The sequence below is a fragment of the Pongo abelii genome, chromosome 10, assembly GCF_028885655.2.
Source record: "Pongo abelii isolate AG06213 chromosome 10, NHGRI_mPonAbe1-v2.0_pri, whole genome shotgun sequence".
Lineage (NCBI taxonomy): Eukaryota > Metazoa > Chordata > Mammalia > Primates > Hominidae > Pongo > Pongo abelii.
In genome coordinates this window covers 97,712,589-97,733,938 of record NC_071995.2, presented here as the reverse complement: position 1 = coordinate 97,733,938, position 21,350 = coordinate 97,712,589, and the positions used below count along the sequence as shown (strand labels likewise).

The 21,350-nt window shown below is 36.0% G+C and overlaps 1 protein-coding gene across 10 annotated transcripts in view; it reads left to right on the top strand.

Annotated features, from left to right (window-relative positions):
• The window catches only part of ANKS1B (ankyrin repeat and sterile alpha motif domain containing 1B), a 1,278,065-nt gene that overhangs the window by 836,333 nt on the left and 420,382 nt on the right, over positions 1-21,350 (top strand). For 5 of the 10 annotated variants that reach the window (XM_024256170.3, XM_024256168.3, XM_024256167.3 and 2 more), the window contains exon 15: positions 18,683-18,789. In XM_024256170.3, the coding sequence (XP_024111938.1) occupies positions 18,683-18,789 (107 nt within the window). 10 annotated transcript variants of the gene reach the window in all.

Here is a 21,350-nt window from a genome sequence, read left to right as displayed (position 1 = left end):
AGTGATGGATGTGAAAACTGAACCAGAGTTTCCTGATGAGTTCTTTCAAAATCACAGATTTCATGGATTTTAGATAGTACCTAACTTATTCAGAGAGGTGATTATTTGAAATTTGTTTCTGATTCAGGAGCCAATCATTATTAATATATTATTACATGTATTATGGTTATTATAGGTAAATACTTATTATAGCTAATAATATATAGTCAATATTTATTGTTATAGCTAATATTTTTCACTAATATTTATTAAGTGCATATATGTAAGTACTGTTCTAAGCACTTTCTGTATTTATCAACATCTTTAATCCTCTCAGCTATCATCTTTTTTTAAAAAATTGTGTATTAATTTACTTTTCATCACTTTCTAAAGCATACACAAAACACCCGAAATTTTAACATTGCTCTTCTAGCAACTGAAGAGTGTTCATTTGCCATGGCTATCAAGCTAAGTTTGAACCAACATTAGACCAAGTCTTCTCTATGGGAAGAGTCCTCTCATGTCTGACTTCTGCAGCTGAGGCATGGCAGACTAAATTTCTTTCACAGGAAGTCCAGTTAGCTGTTGAACCAGGGCTTACTTTGTTCTAGGAAACTAAGAATATTTGGAGGCCCCTCTGCATTAAAGGCTGTCTCCTAAAATAATTAGTTAGGTCATTTTGTCTATTTGCTCTTTAAGAGAAACAGCCTTGCAGGTTTTCTACACCTTTGCACTTCCAGTTTCTTTCCTGTATTCGTCTATCTCCCACATCCTCCAGGGGATGTTTGTGTAACAACAATTTGATCAAATCCCTCTGTTCTCAGGAAACAAAAGAGTTCTCTTTTTCGTGGCACATAAGTCCCTTGATTGTCTGTTTCCTACTTATCCTGCCTCCATTTCTGTGCAGATTTCCCTCCTCATACATGCACATATAACCTTTGAAGTACAGCGATAATGAATCATTTGTAGTTCCTCAAACATACCTTTGCACATGCTGTTCCCTCTGCCTGGAACACAATCTTCCTTCTTTTTGCCTCAAAAATTCCTACTACATCTTCAAGGCACAGATTAGATGGTCTCCTCTATAAGCTCTCTATCCAAGCCAAGTTAAGCATCCTCCCCTTCCTTCAACATTTTATATATCTTGCACACATCTTTAATATAGTACTGATCATTCTTTATGGTAATTTTCTCCTCACTAAACTCTAAAATCCTGGAGGATGGGACATGTTCCCTTTCCTCCCTGGACCTAACGCAAAGGCTGTCACACAGACTGGCTCAATGACTTAATTCTCTGATCACCTTCTTCTCAATGAGGATTCAAACACTTGCCAGCAACCTTAAAAGAAGGGAAAACAAGAACAAAATCAACGGAATTACTATTTTTTTCCAATCAGGTATGGCCTATATATATAATTTTGTTGTCTGCCAAAAGATTTTAGCATTTTAGGCTTAAATTTCATTTCCTATTTTAGACCATACCCCAGCACATAAGTTGTCAGATCTGTTTTGTAAAGGCTGGTATTTCTTAAGTGCTCCATGAAATTTTAGTTAGAAATAAAATGCAAGGCCTTAGGGAAAATTGAATCCAAGCTCCTGATTTCCCTTAGCGTTTTAACACCAGACCATAATCTTGGAGTATTTTCCTATTTAAATCTTGGCGTGATGATCCAGAACTTCGTTGACCCACAGCATTCCCCAATTCTTGGAATGACAATCTCTTTCATTTTTCTGTTGTCTGCTACCTCTGCTTTGCATCTCTATTTTTGAATTTCAGAATGGCTATCCTTTTATCAGGAGGAAGCATTGTTCTTATGGGTTGTCTCTTTTCCTGCCAATTCTTATTGTCAGTTTTTCTCCATAAGGAAGAAGGACATGTAGTTTATAATTCTCAGCTCAGAGGACATCTAGGATTGGAAAAATGAGATACTGCTACTTACTAGTTAAAAATATATTTGTTAGTCAAGATCTTTCTTATTCTATCCTACGGAAATGAACACTATTCACTCCTAGCTCCTACACCTGTATCACAAGATGTAAAAGACAGAAAGGCAGGCTCACATAGACACCAGCACTTTAGTTATTAGTGGAATACACCATTTCTTTCCCCAATGTGGGCATAGCCTTCTTAAGAAATTGTGTGCTTTTTTTAAACCAGTGCCTTCAAAAATAACCAACCTTTATTTAAAATATGTTAAAATAACTAATTGTCCCTTTTGCTAATTACGGTAGAAATAAGAATCATCCTTTCTTTGCCAGTCTTGGCCCCACATAGTTTTTTCTCTTTTTACTTTTAGATAAATTGCAAAGACCAGGCTGCTTAGTGCTGAAGACCTGGCTATTGGTGCATATTAGATAAGACAAAGCCTTTAACAACATCACGGGTTTGGGAATTCTGATCACTTCACGGTACAATTAGCTTTCCTGTTATTTGGCCAGACTGCTCACCCCATGCATTTTTGTCTGTTGGAAACAAAGAGAACTGGGCAAGGAAATGCACTGATGGCTCAGGACCAGTCTCTTGGTCGAGGGACTGAATGAACAACACAAGTATATATTTTACTGGCAGTAAAGATAACAATATATCCCTAGGATTGAAATAGCTCTAAGTTACAGTGCTTTTTTCACGTGCTATTTCATTTCAGCTTCAAATAAAACCATGAGATAGATGGGGTGAGGTGTCCCCCCTCACTCTTCCAAAGAACAACTAAGCCCCCAGAAACAAGTCTATTGCTGTATATTAAAAATAGAAGCAGCAAATATTTAAATCATGGAAAAGAGCCAGGATTCAAACCCAGGCAGTCTGGCTCGAGAGTCTGGGATACCGACCTCCACACTGTCCCCCATCTCATCAAGGCAGCTGTCTTCTGGACACATAGCACAGGGATCCATGCATTACAGACCAGCTGAGCACCCATGTGGAAACAGCACTGAAGTTGCAATATTTCAAAATTACAGCAGAGCCCTTTGCTGACATGAAATAAAAATATCCAAGTGATGGGCTTTACTATTCTCCCACCTCTTGTTATTTCCTTCTGCCTTTTCTCATGGCTTTTCACATTAGAAGCCAAGAATAATGAATGTAAGGTGAAGGGGGGAAGGAGAATAAACAACAACAAAATAACCCCAAGAAGCCCTTTTAAAACAAACTTGCTGGCATGTGTATGGATGAGCATTCTCACTCCTGCAAAAGGGCAAGTTTCCCATCCTGTGCACCTGTAACAGAGAAGCGGCATAGAGTAGTGGCTAAAAGCTTAGTTAGGCTCTGGAGCCAGGCTACTTAGGGTTCAAGTTTTAACCGGGCAGCTTTAGACAGTTCATAACTTCTCTGTATCTTATTTTCATTCCCTATAAAAGGAGATGATAACAATAGTACTACTAGTTTACTGTAAAATAAAGTGAGCCAATACATGTAGAACGTTTAGAATAGAAGCTGACTCCCAGTAAATAAATGCTCAATATGTGTTTGATGTTGTTTTACATAATGAGATGACATATATAAAAGGCTGGACACATAGTAGGTGCTCAATAAATATTAGCTACCTTCTATTTTCTATGGTTTTGATCACTAGAAAGACTCACATTCTTTGAAAAGTGTGTGCCTTATGTCAGTCACCTTGATGCTAGGATAAACAGATAGTTATTACATTTTGGAGGGTTCAGCCAGTTTCTTTGTCTTTTTTTTTAAACTCTTGTTCAGAAGTTTTCCTTCATCCTTCCCAAATGTCATTTTCCTACTTAGCAAACATAATTAACTGCTGCCTCTGCCAAATCATTTTACTCACCTTAACTGTTTCATCAGAGTTTTACCAAGTAACACCTATTAAATCAGGTAGTGTTTTTGCTAATGTATTTCTCATCTCTATGTGGTCACAATAGGAAGTCATGTCTCTAAGTTTTAATTTCTCTCATCTCAAAGGACGTTTCTCTAAATGATAAACTCGTTTTCTCCACAAGGCTATAAATTCCACAAGTACATGGATATGCAAAGCTATCTCCCCACCGCCTGGCAAAATGCTTAGAACATAAATATTTATTGAAGAAATCAGTGAATGCTGAAGAAGTGAATAAAGTATAAAAAGAAGTATTTTCCCCCTGATTAACTCGAACTTAATTAAGAGATGTCTGAAATTAATCAGAATATTAGCTGCCTTTTACTTTTAAAAGAATAAATTAATTTTAGATACCTAAACTAATATTATGGGTTTATTTTAATACAGTTATAACAGTTTTCAGACAATGTCCTGAAATAACACATTTATCTCAATCTCCTAGGACTTCAATGGCTATGCAATATACAAGAAGACTGGTATTAAGAACATGCCAAAATTGAGGTACTACAGAGTTTCACTCCCTCAGTATCACCATGGCATTACAATATAGAGCAGGTCATTGGTCCTCAAATTTACTGTTCCTGCTGCCTAGAGCTTTACCTAGATGCTGGAATGGCTTGTTCTCTCAATACCTTCAAGTCTCTGTTTAAATATTACCTTTTCAGAGAGTCATTCTCTGATTATTCTGTCTAAAATAAGTTACTTCCTTCCCCATCATTCTGTATTTCCTTTTTCTACTTTATTTTTTTAACTTCTTTTTTTTTTTTTTTTTTTTTTTCCCAAGATGGAGTTTTGCTCTTGTTGCCCGGGCTGGAGTGCAATGGCACGATCTCGGCTCACTGCAACCTCCACCTTCCGGGTTCAAGTGATTCTCCTACCTCAACCTCCTGAGTAGCTGGGATTATAGGCTCCCGCCACCACACCCGGCTAATTTTTTTGTATTTTTAGTAGAGACAGGGTTTCACTGTGTTGGCCAGGCTGATCTCATACTCCTGACCTCAGGCGATCCACCCGCCTCAGCCTCCCAAAGTGCTGGGATAACAGGCGTGAGCCACTGCACCCAGCTTAACTTTTTAAAGTAGGCTTATTGAGGTATAATTAACCTACAACAAATGGCACACATTTAAAGTGTACCCTTTTTGATACTTGAGAAATGTATACACACTTGTGAAACCATCACCACAACCAAGAAAGGGAATATATTCACCAGCCCCAAAAGTTTCCTTTTGCCCCTTTGTAATCCTACCAACCTTGTCCTATCCCCAAGGAGCCATTGATCTGTTTTCTGTCACTATAGTTAAGTTTATACTCTCTAGAACTTTACATAAATGGAATCATACAGAATGTATTCTTTTGGTCTGATTTCTTTCACTGTGCAAAATGATTTTGACATGCATCCATGTCTTGTGTGTATGAACTATCTATTCCTTTTTATTGCTGAGTAATATTCAGTTGTATAGATATACCACAATTTGTTTATCCATTCATCTGTTGATGGACTTTTAGGATGTTTCTAATTGTTGGCTATTACAAATAAAGCTGCTGTGAACATGCCTATACAAGTCTCTGTATGACATATGTTTTTATTTCTTTTGGGTAAATATTCAGCAGTAAAATGGCTGGGTCATCTAGTGGATGTATATATGGCTTTTTAAGAAACTATCAAACTTTTCCAAAGTGATTGTAACATTTTCTATTCTCACCAGCAGGGAATGAGAGTTTCTCTTAATTTGCATCATTTGGCAATGATTTTAGACATTCTAACAAGTGGTATCTCATTGTCATTTTCATTTGCATTTTCCTAATGACTAGTGATGTTGAGCCTCTTTTCAAATGCTTGTTTCCCTTCCATATACCTTCTCGGATTCTGTTCAAATCTTTTGCTCATTTTTAAAAATTGATTTATTTTCTTATTCCTGAGTTTTGAGAGCTCTTTATATATTCTGGATATACATTTGTTATCACATGATTCACAAATGTTTTCTTCTAATCAGTGTTTTGTTTTTCATTCTCTTAATATTGTCTTTCAAAGGGAAGAGTCTGAAAATTTTAGTTGTTTATCATTTCTTTCTTTCATAATTGTACTTCTGGTGCCTAATGTAAGGTTAAGACTTTCCCTAAGTTTTTTTCTAAGTTTTCTTCTAGAAATTTTGTAGTTTTAGATTGTATGGGTAGGCCTATGATACAGTTTGAGATAATTTTTATATATGATGAAAGATATGGATTAAAATTTTTTTGGCATATAGGTATTCTATTTTCCCAGAATAATTCATTGAAAGTCTCTCCTTTCTTTACAGAACTGATTTTTCACCTTTGTCAAAACTCTATTGACCCTCTGTGTGTCACACTATTCCTGAACCCTCTATTTTGTTTCATTGATCTGTTTGTCTATCTTGACCCCAATATCCTATTGTGTAGATAACCATGTCTTTATAATAAATGTTAAAGTCAGGTAGTATACCTTTGTCAACTTTGTTCTTTTTTTCAAAGTTGTTTTGGTTATTCTGGATCATTTGCATTTCATATGAAATTTAGAAAAAGCTTGACAATTTCTACCAAACAAAGCACCTGCTGGGATTTTGATTAGGATTAATTGAATGTATAGATATATTTGGGAAGAACAGATATGTTAACAATGTTGACTGTGCCAATTCATTAACATAGTATATCTTTCCATTTATTTAGGTCCTGTATGATTTTTCCCAGCAATATTTAATTGGGCTTGACACATCTTTTGACAGTTTTATTCTTTAGAATTTCATAGTTTTGGTGCTGTTGTAAATTATGTTGGTTTTTATTTCAAATTCCTATTGTTTATTTTTAGTGTAGAGAAATACAATTGATGTTTGTATATTGATCTTATATCCTGCAACTCTGCTAAACTCACTTATTATTTCTTGTAATTTTTATGTAGGTCTCATAGGATTTTATACATAGAAAATCATGTCATGTGTGAATAGAAGCAAGAAGAACTTCTACTGCTTCCTTTCCAATATGAATGCATTTTATTTCCTTTTTGTAACTTACTGCACTAGCTAGAACCTCCAGTACAATGTTGGGTAGAAGTGTTGAGAGTGGATATCCTTGCTTTGTTTCTAAACTTAACAGAAAAGCATTCAGTCTTTCACAATTTAATATGGTACTAACTGTAGGTTGTTTATAAATGCCTTTTTATCAGGATTAAGAAATTTCTTTCTATTTTGCTGAGAGTTTTTATGATAAGTAGATGCTGGATTTTGTCAAATGATTTCTTGCATCTGCTGAGATGATTATATGGTTTTTCTTTATTAGTTAATCTGATGAATCACATTAATTGATTCTCCCATGTTTAAGAGACCTTGCATTATTGGGGTAAACTTCACTTAGTCATATTGTATTACCTTGTATATATTGTTGGATACTATTTGCCAAAATTTTGTTAAGAATTTTTACATCTGTGTTTATGACAGACACTGATACATATAGTTTTCTTTTCTCATAATGTCTTGATCTGATTTTGGTATCAAAATAATGCTGGCTTCATAGAATAAGTTGGCAAGTATTCTCTCTCTTCAACTTTCTGGAAGAGTTTGTGTAGAATTGCTATTATTTCTTCACTGTATGTTTGGTAGACTTTAACACTAGAGCCATTGAGGCCTGGAGTTTTGTTTTGTTTTGTATAAAGATTTTAACTGCAAATACAATTACTTCAATAGGTAGAGAGCTAGTCAGTTATGAACTTTTCTTCATGATTGAGGTTTGGTACCTTGCTTCTCTCAATGAATTTGTCATTTCATCTAAGTTGCTGAATTTACTGATACTAACAGTTATTCATAACATTTCTTTATTCTTTTTATATCCATAAAAACTCTTGGGCTGTCGCTTCTCTCGTTCCTGGTATTGATTACTTCTTTATTCTCCTTTATTTCCTGGTCAGCCTGAATAGAGATTTACCAGTTGGACTAATCATCTCAAAAAACAGCTTTTGGTTTCATTGATTTTTCTCTATTGATCTTTTGTTTCATTGATTTCCCCTCTGATCTTTATTTCCTTACTTCTGCTTATTTTTGTTGGAGTTATCTTTCGTCTTACTTTCATTTCTTAAAGTGAATTCTGAGATAAATGATTTGAAATTCTTGTCATTTCTAAGGTAGGCATTGTTTCTTACTAGTATAGTGGTGAGTATTTCTGCCTGTCTATTATAGGCATTTAGTGCTATACATTTATCTCCAAGTACCATTTTACCTGCATCTCACAAATTGTGATTCACTCTGCTTTTATGATTAATCAGTTTAAAATATTTTCTGAATATATGAGAAACTATTCTAACTAAACTACAAACAAATGGAAACAGAAACCTCAAGATTAAGATGGTTATAAGGATATGAAATAGTGGTGACCAATGAATCTTTACAACAATTAAATCTAAACTGAAATGTATAAACCAACTGGGAGTGTGCAACATAAATACTAAATAAAGACTCTAAATAGGAGGAATACACTATGAGGAAATTCTAGTAATTGACTAGGAAAATGTTTACTAAATGATTATCAGCAAAACCTAGGAACTGGTTGGGAATAAGGCAGATGGGTAAAAGAAAAGCATTCCAGAGGTCACATGTGGTTGTAGGAAAAAGAGAACGAAGAAGGGAAAACATTCTGAGGGTCTAATTTTACTGGAGTATGAAGGATATAGAGCGTTTTTGAGAGGGAAATAATTGGTAACTTATTTTAAAATAATCATAGAAAAGTATATATCTGATCATTAGAGCAAGGAAAAATAAAGTAACCTTGAAAGGAATAGAGAAGTATCTCAGAGTCACAAAGTTAAAAAGAGAAAAATAGAATGAATAAGAATGTTACCAGAGTACCAAAAATGAAGAAAAGGAAAATGAGGAAACAACAATGTAAATAAATAATAACATAAAATAAGATGGAATGGTTAAAATCAAGCATGATTGTCATTACTCCAAATTGTATTTGCCCATTAAAATGTAAGCCATTAGAGATTGTATATTTTAAAACTTCAGATTAAAAAATTACAGCTCTGGGCTATTTATGAGACACATTTTTAAATGCTCATTTTTTAAAGTTAAAAATAATGGGATAGACACCAAAAACATGATCCATAAAAAAATTGATACAAAGTCCAACAAATTCCTAGTATCTAGACGATATAAAGAATTCTCAAAACTCAACAGCAGAAAAAGAATCCAATGAAGAAAAGAGCAAAAGACATGAACAGACGTTTTAACAAAAAGATTCAAGCAATAAGATTTTGTTCAACATAATAAGCCATGAGGGAAATATAAATTCAAACCACAAGGAAATATCAGTACATGCCTATCAGAATGACTACATAAAAAAATTGACAACACCAAATGCTAGTGAAGATGCAAAGAAACCGGATCATTTGTATACTATTGATGGGAATGTAAAATGGTACAGCCACTCTGGAAGAGAATGGGTAAATGGTGCAGTACATCCATATCATGGAATACTACTCAGAAATGAAAAAATAAGCTACTGACACACTGAATAATTTGTATGGATTTCAGAGGAATTCTGCTGAATGAAAAATCCCAATTCCAAAAGGTTACATAGTATATGATTTTATTCATGTAACATTCTTGAAATGATAAAATCATAGAGATGGACAATGGACACAGATCAGTAGTTGCCAGGGGTCAAAAAATGGGAAAGGGAGGAAGAAGGCTGTGGCCCTAAAAAAAAGTTCCAGGAGGGATTCTTATGATGGTGCTGTCGGTGTCTCGACTGTGATGATGGCCACATGATCTACACATGTGATAAAATTGTACAGAACTGAACACACACACACAGAGTGCGTGTAAAACACAGGACATATAAACAGGGTCAATGGATTTTTTTCAGTGCCAATGACCTGGCTGTGATATTGTGATACTGTGCTAAAGTCGTACAGGATGTCACAACTGGAGAAAACTGAATAAAATCTATCCAGAATCACTCTCTCTATTATTTCATGCAAATTGACAATTATTTCAAAATAAAAATCTTTAAAAAAAGAAAATAAAAGGATGGATATCAGGCAAAGAACTGAATAAACTGGTTTATCCACATTATGAACTATTATGTAGTTATTTTTAAAAAGTTGAAAATAACTAAAAATTTTAACTTTTTAGAAATAACCAACAAATAATAAATTAAAACTCATTTTCTTAGTAGAATTTTTTTGTTTTGTTTTGACAGAGTCTCGCTCTGTCGCCCAGGCTGGAGTGCAGTGCCACGATCTTGGCTCACTGCAACCTCCACCTCCTGGGTTCAAGTGATTCTTCTCCCTCAGCCTCCAGAGTAGCTGGGACTACAGGTGCCTGCCACCATGCCCGGCTAATTTTTGTATTTTTAGTAGAGACGAGGCTTTACCATATTGGCCAGGCTGGTCTCGAACTCCTGACCTTGTGATCCACCTGCCTCAGCCTCCCAGAGTGCTGAGATTAGGCGTGAGCCACCACGCCTGGCCAGTAGAATTTTTATAAGATGTTAAATGAGCAAACTAAGGTTCAGAAAAGTGAGTGGTATAATTTCATTTTGATGAAACCATGCCAAAAATACTCTCCCATATATGTATATATCCGAACATATCTGCCTTTGTGTGTGTGTGTGTGTTATTTGAAAATGGGTAAATATATATGAATATACATACCAGTTTATTAACATGAATAACCTTGCAGGGAGGATGGATGATGCAGATTGCAGGACAGGAATGGAGGAAGGAGTATCCAAGAAAACTAGAGAAGAAAAAAAACCCAGAGCACTAAAACTACCAGTATATATGAAACAATCCCAATGTATATTTATATACAATTATGTATGTGCATTTTGTTCTTGTAAATTTAAAGAAATTTTAAGATTTGTTTTTATTGTTATTTTATATCATTATCATTCAATAATTTTAAATCTACTGATATACTATATAAAATACATATATATAATTTAAGTAACTGATTTAAAAGGTACAATTCAGTTGTTTTTAGTGTATTCACAGAGTTGTGCAACCATCATCACAATTTTAAAACATTTTCATCACTCTAAAAAGAAACCCTAAATCCATTAATAGTCACTTCCCACAGTTCCCTTCTCCAGCCCTAGGAAACCCCTAATCTACATTCTGTCTCTATAGATTTGTCTATTCTTGACCTTTTATTTAAACAGAATTATACAATATATGGTCTTTTATAACTACCTTTTTTTAACTTGGCATGATGTTTTCAAGGTTCATGCAATTTGCAGCATATATCAGCACTTCATTTATTTTTATTGTCAAGTAATAGTCAATCATATGGATGTATCACATTGTATTTATCCTCTCAAGGGTGTAGCCTTGGCCATCTGCACAGTTTTGGGATGGCAGTGGTTATAGCAGGGCTCTCTTTGTCTCTTTTCCTAATCTTTCTGTTGTCTATCTCATTTGATATCACATCCAGATATTAGACTCCAGTAATTGCCTGCTGATTGCTCTATTGTTTTTGACAATCCATCAGCTATAAGTTGCTCCAGAGTCTGCTCCAATTAAATTTGGGAAGGAGAAATTTTTGAAGCTAATATTTGAAGTTTCTTTTGACCTCAACAGGGCTCTTCATAACTGTCTTTCTCTGTTTCTTTAAAACTAGCTAGCCTACCATTTAGCTTATTTCCCTACTGTAGCTATTAGCCACTTTTTGATTGTTTGTCACCAAAATATCTCCGTTGGGTTTTGGGGGGGATTTTTCTGTTTTGGTTTGTTTTGTTTTTTTACAGACAGGGTCTTGCTCTGTTACCCAGGATGGAGTGCAGTGGTGCAATCATAGCTCACTGCAGCCTTGGGGTCCTCCCATCTCAGCCTCCCGAGTAGCTGGGATGATAGGCACATGCCATCATCTCTGGCTACTTTTTAATTGTTTGTAGAGATAGAGGGCTTTCTATGTTGCCCAAGCTGGTCTCAGATTCAAGTGATCCTCTCACCTCAGCCTCCCAATTTGCTGGGATTACAGGAATGAGCCGCTGTGTAACCTCCATTGATTTTGATAACACATTTAGGCTTAAACTTCCTCACACTCTGTGTCATATAAACTCAGTTTCACAAAAAAATGGAAAAACATTCTGTGCTCATGGATTGAAAGAATCAATATGGTTAAAATGGCTATACTTCCCAAAGCAATCTACAGATTCAATGCTATTCCTATCAAACTACCAATATCAGTTTTCACAGAACTAGAAAAAACTTTTCTAAAATTCATGTTGAACCAAAAAGAGCCTGAATAGCCAAAGCAATCCTAAACAAAAAGAACAAAGCCAGAGGCATCGCATTACCTGACTTCAAACTATACTATAAGGCTACAATAAACAAAATAGCATGGTACTGGTACAAACACAGATGCATAGACCTGTGGAAGAGAATAGAGGACCCAGATATAAAGCCACACACCTACAGCCACCTGATATTTGACAAATAAACAAAAATAAGCAATGAGGAAAGGACTCCCTATGCAACAAATTATGCTGGGATAGCTGGCTAGCGATATGCAGAAGAATGAAACTGGACCCCTACCTCTGACCATATACAAAAATTACCTCAAGATGGATTCAAGATTTAAATATAAGACCTCAAACTATAAGAATCCTAGAAGAGGCTGGGTGCAGTGGCTCACGCCTCTAATCCCAGCACTTTGGGAGGCCGAGGCGGGCAGATCATGAGGTCAGGAGATTGAGACCATCCTGGCTAACATGGTAAAACCCCATCTGTACTAAAAATACAAAAAAAAAAAAAACAGCCTGGTGTGGTGGCAGGTGCCTGTAGTCCCAGCTACTCGGGAGGCTGAGGCAGGAAAATGGCATGAACCCAGGAGGCGGAGATTGCAGTGAGCTGAGATAGCACCACTGCACTCCAGCCTGGGCGACAGAGCAAGACTCCATCTCAAAACCAAAAAAAAAAAAAAAAATCCTAGTAGAAAACCTAGAAAACACCATTCTGCACATCAGCCTTGGGGAAGAATTTATGACTAAATCCTCAAAAGCAATTGCAACAAAAACAAAAATTGATAAGTGGGACCTAATTAAGTTAAAGAGCTTCTGCACAGCAAAAGAAACTATCAACAGAGTAAAAAGACAACCTACAGAATGGGAGAAAATATTTACAAACTATGCTTCCAACAAACATCTAATATCCAGAATCTATAAGGAACTTAAACAATTGAACAAATAAAAATAAATAACCACATTAAAAATGGGCAAAAGACATGAACAGACACTTCTCAAAAGAAGACATACAAGTGGCCAACAAGCATACAAAACAATGCTCAACATCACTGATCATCAGAGAAGTGCAAATCAAAACCACAGTGAGATACTATTTCTCACCAGTCAGAATGGCTATTACTAAGAGGCGTAATAGCTGCTGGTGAGGCTGCAGAAAAAAGGGACACTTATACACTGTTGGTGGGAATGTCAATTAGTTCAGCCTCTGTGGAAAGCAGTTTGGAGATTTCTCAAAGAACTTAAAACAAACTACCATTTGACCCAGCAGATCCATTACTGGAAAGAAAATAAATCATTCTACCAAAAAGATATCTGTGCTCATATGTTCATCGCAGCACTGTTCACAATAACAAAGACACAGCATCAACCCAGCTACTCATCAATGGTGGACTGGATAAAGAAAACATGGTACATATATACCATTGAATACTATGCATCCATAAAAAAGAAAAAAAAATTATATCCTTTGCAGCAACATAGATGCAGCTGGAGACCATTATTCTAAGGAAATTAATGCAGGAACAGAAAACCAAATACTGTATGTTCTCACTTATAAGTGGGAGCTAAATATTGGGTATTCATGGACATGAAGAAGACATCAATAGAAACTGGGGACTACTGGAGTAGGGAAGGATGGAGGGGGACAAGGTATGAAAAACTAACTATTGGGTACTGTGCTCAGCACCTGGTGACGGGATCATTCATGCCCCAAACCTTAACATCACACAATATACCCAGGTGGCAAACCTGAACATGTACTCCCTAAATCCAAAATAAAAATTGGAAACAAACAAATAAGTCAACCTTTTGGGGGAAAGCTTTAGAGCTTTCTGTTCTTATAAACTGACTCTCCCTTTAAGCAAAACCTTTGAGCCACTCTTCCAGGCAAGGGGCAAGAATGATAGCCTCTGGTCTTCTTAGTTTACCTGTCTGGGCATGGAACCTCTACCCTATATGTAAGCAGTCGAGGGCAGTCAAGATCCCAATAATTTTGGCCTGACCCAGCTGGGATGAACTTTCTACTCTATGAATGGGGTCTGGGTGGAAGAAGGGAGCCCCTGACCTCTCAGCCACACTCACCAGGAATTGAACCTCTACAACTTAGATTTAGAGGAAATTGGAAATGCTGGCCTGCCCCTTTCAATGAGATCCCAGGCCGCTTGGTTGGGATTTGAGGAGAAGGAGAGCCCTTTCTCTTGGACACATCCATCCAAAGTGGAGCATTTATGGAGATGAGTTGCAGGAAAGGAGGGGCCAGAGGGAGCCATGGCTCAAGTGCTACAGAATCTCAGAATCTCTGTTTTTACCAAGTTTTAGTGTCTGTCCTTGGAATAAACATTTTTACATTATATGCTCTTAGGACACTTTGCAAAGACTTTGATGGTTGGTTTTTGTTGGCATTGTTTTTGGTTTCTGATTGTGTAGGGTTTTTTGATTGTTTGTTTATAATTTTCAACAGTTAAGTTTTTTGACTGGGGCTTGGACCTGTGGAGCTCCTCACACTGCCATTATGGGGGTAAAACCCCTAGAATTATTATTTTTTAAAAGACTGTGACAAAGAAAATTCCTGTTTTCACCACATACTCTAAGCTTCAGTTTCCCTATGGTAAATCAGGATAATAATTCACACCACGCTGCCTAGGATATGGTAGACCGGAATAATGGTCAGTTTCTTCTTTCCCTCCTCTTGTCTCACTTTTGGAACTTAAAGACATTCTAGTTGAATAAAGGTTCCTGCCTAATTAGTGTGTTGTTATGCTTTAAGAATTTTAAGACTCCATTAAAGTATTTTAGGTAAAGAGAGTAATATATTTAAACACTATTACAGAGTGACCTTCAGACCTGAACCAAGATTATTTTAGAGATTTGACTCATGAGAAAATACTTTAACAAAACCACAAACAAACAACATGACTCAGGGTCTTTTTTTTTCCTTCTTCCCTCTCTTTTATACCTTCCTCACCCCATCCTCTCCCAGCTCACTTCCGCCATATGTTATAACATTTTGTCAACATGTAAAAATTATTGAATAAAAATTGAAGGATTGAATACCTAAAAGAATAAAATTCGGGCAGTCTATATAAATTTTGTAAAGCAGTTCATAACCAGTATTATCTCTGAGTTGTGTTCTTATATAGCAGTCTGAACCTTGAAATAATCCCCACCACAAATATGCTCTCTTTTGTAATATATAATTTTATTTATTTTTATTGCTCTAGGGGGTACAAGTGCAGATTTGTTACATGGATATATCCATAGTGGTGAGGTCTGGGCTTTTAGTGTACCCACCACCCAAATAGTGTACACTGTACCCATTATGTAATCTCCCATCCCTCACTCTTCTCCCACCCTCCCCCTTTCTGAGTCTCCAGTGTCTATTAGTCCACTCTGTATGTTTTGTGCACACACACATTTTTTCTTCCCTCTCCCTCTTTCCCTCTCTCTCTGTTAAGAAATGAGAATCTCAAGAAAGGCATTTCCAATATCATTTATTCATTTAGTTACTCAGGCATTTATTTAACAAAGTTTATTTAATAAGCAGGATGTGTATCGTGCTCTGCCAGGTACTTGGCCCCTGGTTTGCATTTTAAGAGATGAAACAGGTTTAAAGAGCTGGCCAATCCGTATGTGCCTTGCCAAGCCAAAGTGTCATTGTCATGTTTGCTCAATTTCCATGTAGTATATTCAACTATTTATAATTTAAAATGACCAGGTGAAGCACTGGCTGTGATCCTAGGAGAAGCTATAATTGAGACTTTTCTTTTCTTCCACCTTGTAACAGCTTTAGAGCTGACCAGGGACAAATAGCATCTTGTTTTTAGCTTCTCCTACAGGTAATGTTGAGCAACTAGAATCTATTAAAACTGATGCATAAACTACTACAAACTCTTTGATCTTATTAAAAGATCCAGGACCAATCAGCAACAAAATATAATCAAGTATGATGCAGTCCACCAAGGGCTGCTTATTCAAAAAGTGGATGAGGATGATGAGCTAAAAGACAGACATGAAAAAATCTGTTTAAAAAACAAGTTATCTTATTTTAAATAAATAATTTAGAGACTTGGGATAGAGTTAAAACTTTTTTTGATTTGAAAATAGAAGAATTTTTTGTACTTTGGATCATGAAATTACATTATTTTGTTTAGCAGGTATGTACTGAATCTTTACTATGTGCAATATTAGCAAAGCATATTGCCTGCTTTCAAGAAATAAGTCAGACACGAACAACTGAAATTGAAGGCAGAAAATATCTGTTACAATAGAGGGTCTAAAAATGCCATTTAAGACAGAGAAGAAAGAGATTTATTCCTGGTAGAGAAGATTAGGAGAGGTTTCATAATGGAAATAGCATCTGATTCAAAGCCAACAAATGGACAGAAATGTGGGGACATAATAAAACCAACCAAAGCACATTATGGGCTGCCTTTAGAGACCCGCAAGTAATCCTGCCTGTCTGGAGCAGTGGAAAAGTGGAAATAAAGTTAGATGAACTGCAGTCAATCATGAAGACCCCAAAATGTCATCAGAGGAGTTGGGAGTTGATTTTGAAGACAACAGAAAACCACAGAAGGGTTTTGAGACAGGGAGTATTAATCAAAACTGTGTCTTAAAGGGATTATTCTGACGCCATGCATAAAATTGATTTTTTAAATATTAGAGGTAGAAAGATCAATATAGAAGTCGTTGTTCCACTAGGCTAGGTGGGCCTGAACTATGAGAACAAAATCAATGTAGGTGGCAGTTCTGTAAACTTAAAACAGGAAATAGAATCAAGGGAATGGATCACACTAGGAAGAGGGATGATAGAATTTGGGGACTGATTTCAGTAGTGAAAGAGGAGTAGAAGATGTTTTGAGGTTTAATGTCTGTGTGCCAGGAAAGTTGACAATGCCCTTAAAAAGAGAAAAGAAACAGAGAAAGATGAGGCTTGAGGAAAAAAGAAAAGCGATGTTTCATTTATTCAATAAATTTGTATTAGGCACTTACTATGTGCCAGGCAGCTGCTCTGGGGGGATGAGAGAGTTATCTTTAAATTTTAAAGCTCTTTATGTGGAAGAGGCACTGTTCTCAATCTGTGCTTCTCCGAAGGCAGAGCTGGAGCAGTGAGTAGAAGCAAGGTAGGAAGTGAAATATCTTTCTAATAAATTGAGGCTTCGTGAGAAGTAGTAAGAACTCTGTTACAGGCAGTATTCAAGTAGAAGTTGGAAGATATTCCTCTAGGAACATTTTAGCCAGGGATGCCTACGTTAGGAAAAAGGTTAGACTAACCTTTCTGCAAGTTCTCTCCCAATCTTAAGAGTCTATTTCTTCTGATGATCTAGTCCTGTGGGTTCTATTCTTAGTCCCTGGTTTCTCCCAATTATTAAATAAATTACTCAGTCTATCTGCCATTCAGTAAAACTCACACATTTACATCTGTTATTCTTGAATTATTTTGGGTTAGGGCTCATCTTCTTCATTTAAAAAAAAATCTATCCAGTTAATGTTACCTTTATAGCTAATTTAGAGTGGTAACCCTGGTAGATTGGGTTATAAATATCAGAGGGGAAAAAAGGATTTCTTGTGCCTAATAATACTTTTGTTTGGAAGAAACCATGCAAACAAGAAATAAATTATCTTGACTTCAAGATTGCGATGCAGTTTCTGTATTTTGCAGTATTTCAAAAAAGAAAAAAATATATATCTCGGAGAGGCTTATTTTGCTATAGCATGGTAAAGAAACAATAATTATTCTCCAAACACTGCAAAGCTTCAGATCAGAAACATTTATCTGTGCTGCATTTAAAAAGGAAGAAGAAAAGACAGGAAAGAAAGGAAAAGGAGAAAGGGAACCTGTCGTGAGCTCTGTTATAAGCTATAGTTCAAGCTTCGCATTTCCTGGTGTCTTTTGAAACGTAAAATTCCACAACAAATAGCTCTGTAACGTATAACCAGTATGAAGATTCAATTCAGATTTAAGCACTTTGGTTTGCTTTTGAATCTTGCTATTTTCTGCATTTGTTTTGACTGCTCTCATCATTCAAGATTGACGCTTGGATGGGTGTGTAGGAGGAAGCAGCAGCAGCAGGCTTACAGCTTGCAGACAAAAAAAATCTGCCTTATCTGATGGCTATTATTGAAAATGCGAGGTGTAGCCTGGGCTGGGTAATGAAGGGGAGCGAGCGAGGGGGAGCAAGGAGCATGGAGCTGCATACTGATGAGTGTAGGAGTACTTGATAAAAAAGAATTCTGGCTGCCGGCCGTGCATTGCTCATTGTGGAGTACTCCAACAATCACATAGAACGCAGACCAGCCCAAGCTGACAGCTTGATATGCCTTCTTCTGCTGCCTGGTTTTGGGGGCTGTATGACGTACTGGTCGGTAGTAAAGATTAATATGTAAGAAATGTGGAGCTAGGATCAAGTCATACTCCACAGCCTGCCTGGCAAACTATGTTTTACTTCTGACTTTGCTCTCTCGCTGAGAACATTAATCTGTCAAGCTGGCGGGCTCCTTTGATAGCAACTTTCCCAGGGGCATGATGTGGCAATGCCACCTCTCAGCCCAGGACTACCGCTATTACCCCGTGGACGGCTACTCCCTGCTTAAACGCTTCCCTCTTCATCCTCTTACAGGACCCAGATGCCCTGTCCAAACAGTGGGACAATGGTTGGAAAGCATTGGGCTACCTCAGTACGAGAACCACCTGATGGCTAATGGATTTGACAATGTGCAGTTTATGGTAAGAAGCTCTCTGTGTCCACGGAGCTGCCTTTTGTCTGTCTTTGCTTCATATGTGTCTTACATGGCTCAGAGGCAGCCTGATTTGCACCAAAACTGGTCAGATTTATATATGTAACTGCATTGGAAAATTGGATGCCCTTAGGATTGAACTTACTGTGTACATATAGACTCTTGCTAAAAAATGAGATCTGTATGTATCCGTATACATATGTGTTATATGAATGAACCAGTGAGAATGCTATTTATAGGCAGTGAAAGAAGATTAATATTGATATTTTCTCTGTCATTCTTTGTATGGTTTTTTAAATAAATTTGTAATCTTAGATATGTCGGATTATATCACTCTTCAGCTAATTCTTGATTCTTATATTATTTCACTTGAGCATCAGCATTTAGTGGTTAATGAGACAATTTGTTGTGTTTATGGTGTGAAGATCATTTCTTTTCCTGATAATTGTTCAATAAGCAGTTTAAATCATGTGGACAACCTTCAGTTCATTAGCAAACTGCTTCAGATGGTCAATTATGGAGAGCGTTTACTTCCACATGCTGATTGAAGAGCGATGAAGTATTGTTTATTACTATAGGTGGAAAATAAACACTTTGGTCATTTAGCTGTCAATATTTAGAAAGAAAGGTTGGTGGACTAAGTATAGTCATGTACTTCTGAATTCTGGTCTACATGCAGTCTAAACCTGGCATGTGCTAACTTTCCACCGTTTTGCATATAGGTGAGGAAGGAGGATGGGGAACTGTGCAAACCAACAATTCAGCTTTCTAATCATTCCCATACCTCCCCCAGTGCTCATCAGTTCCCCTTGTTAAGCTACGTCACAGCTCTATTACCTTTCCTTGCTTTTAAGTACCCATCACACATATCACTGATCCCTAAATTTAGAGAGACCTACATAACACAGGCATGTAACACACAAATAACTTGTGGAAATAAGTAATAGCCCTGCCTAAATACAGTAATAGGGTTGACACCTGCAGCTTACTAGTACCAGAAATGATAACGCAATAGTGAGAGCTGATTAGATTTTTTAATTTCTATCTTAGATTATTTTTCTCTGAGGTTGACTTGACTATTACAGATTTGAAGATTATTAACATTATTCAACTTCTGCTCCTTCTCCAAAAGTATGTATGCCCAAGAGTTTTTAAAAATAAAAAAGACATAAATATAGTAAGATATATGAGCTCTAAGTAATTGTATGCACAGAATGCTTTATGAGTGATTTGTTGGTTTTTTTATACTGATATATGCAGCTACTGTTATTTTTCTTGTGTTTATCAAGTACTATCACTGGTTATATAGACAAGATATTTGGGTATTGAAATGGAAAAAAGTGAAAGTTCTTCAATTGCTATGAAAGTCTTAGAACACTGGGCAGATTTAGGACAGACTTAGGACACTAAACAGATGGCATTAAGAATTAGAAGAACTATCAAACAGAATTGAAGTCTTTTTATTATCATTTATGTTTACTGTACATTTCAATATCTTAATTATTTCTCCCTATGTCTACTTGAAATAAGGGTTTCTCATTCCCAACCCTGAAACCCTTGTCCAAATTTATTCTGGTCCCATGAGAAGTTAGGTCTTTGGATTTCCTGGATCATTTGGCCACGCTGAAAGACTTTAATTCAGCTTATTTTTCCTCTGAATGTTAAACACTTATGAGCAAATATAATACCTTTTTGAAAGCCTCGAACTGAAAGGTTAATCAAACAGGTTTCAAATAAGCATTCAAAGAGAGACCGTAAAAATTATTCATGAATGAATCATGTATAAGCACTTCAAAATTTATATGGAAGGCAAAATCCTGGATATATGTGATGTAACCAAGGTCTAATCATAGATTATATTCTTTACTTGTTTAATTCAAAGTATTTGGTATAATTTTCTAGAAAATAAGAAAATATTATTAATTTAGATGGGCCAATCAAATACTTTCTTCATGAGACAGAATTATATTTTAAAAAAACTTTGAATTGCCATTTAGAGGAGTTAATTAATTATGAAAATGAAGCAAATCATGAAGTGGTATAATCAATTAGTGCTTTACATGCTGTTATACACAATTTATTTGCTACTAGTATCATAAGCGATTAATTTCTACCTTTATAAAAATTATTGATCTACATAATCTAATTTATGTAATTGCAAACTTTGTTAAATACATGAATATGATTGGCTTGCTGTAAGAAACATTTCTTTAATGTGGTGAAAAATCTGTTAGACTTGCTTAGTCTCCACTCAGTATCATATTCTAGCTTTTGTTTTTCTTGAAGCACATTCTAACCTGCATTTATTCCTCCTGTTGCCTAAGCAACAAGCACCACACTCCTATTAACTATGAAGTAGTGCAGGTCTTATTAGCGTTTTTGAACAAGACAGTAGAAATCAAAAGGGTATAATTAATGTTGGTTGAAACATCATAGTGCATTCATGCATAGATGTACTTTATTTAGAAAATATTTTCAGGAGTTAATTTTTTATCCAATCAAGAATCCACTAATGAATGTGAATTTAAAGTGTCCATATAAGTAACTTAA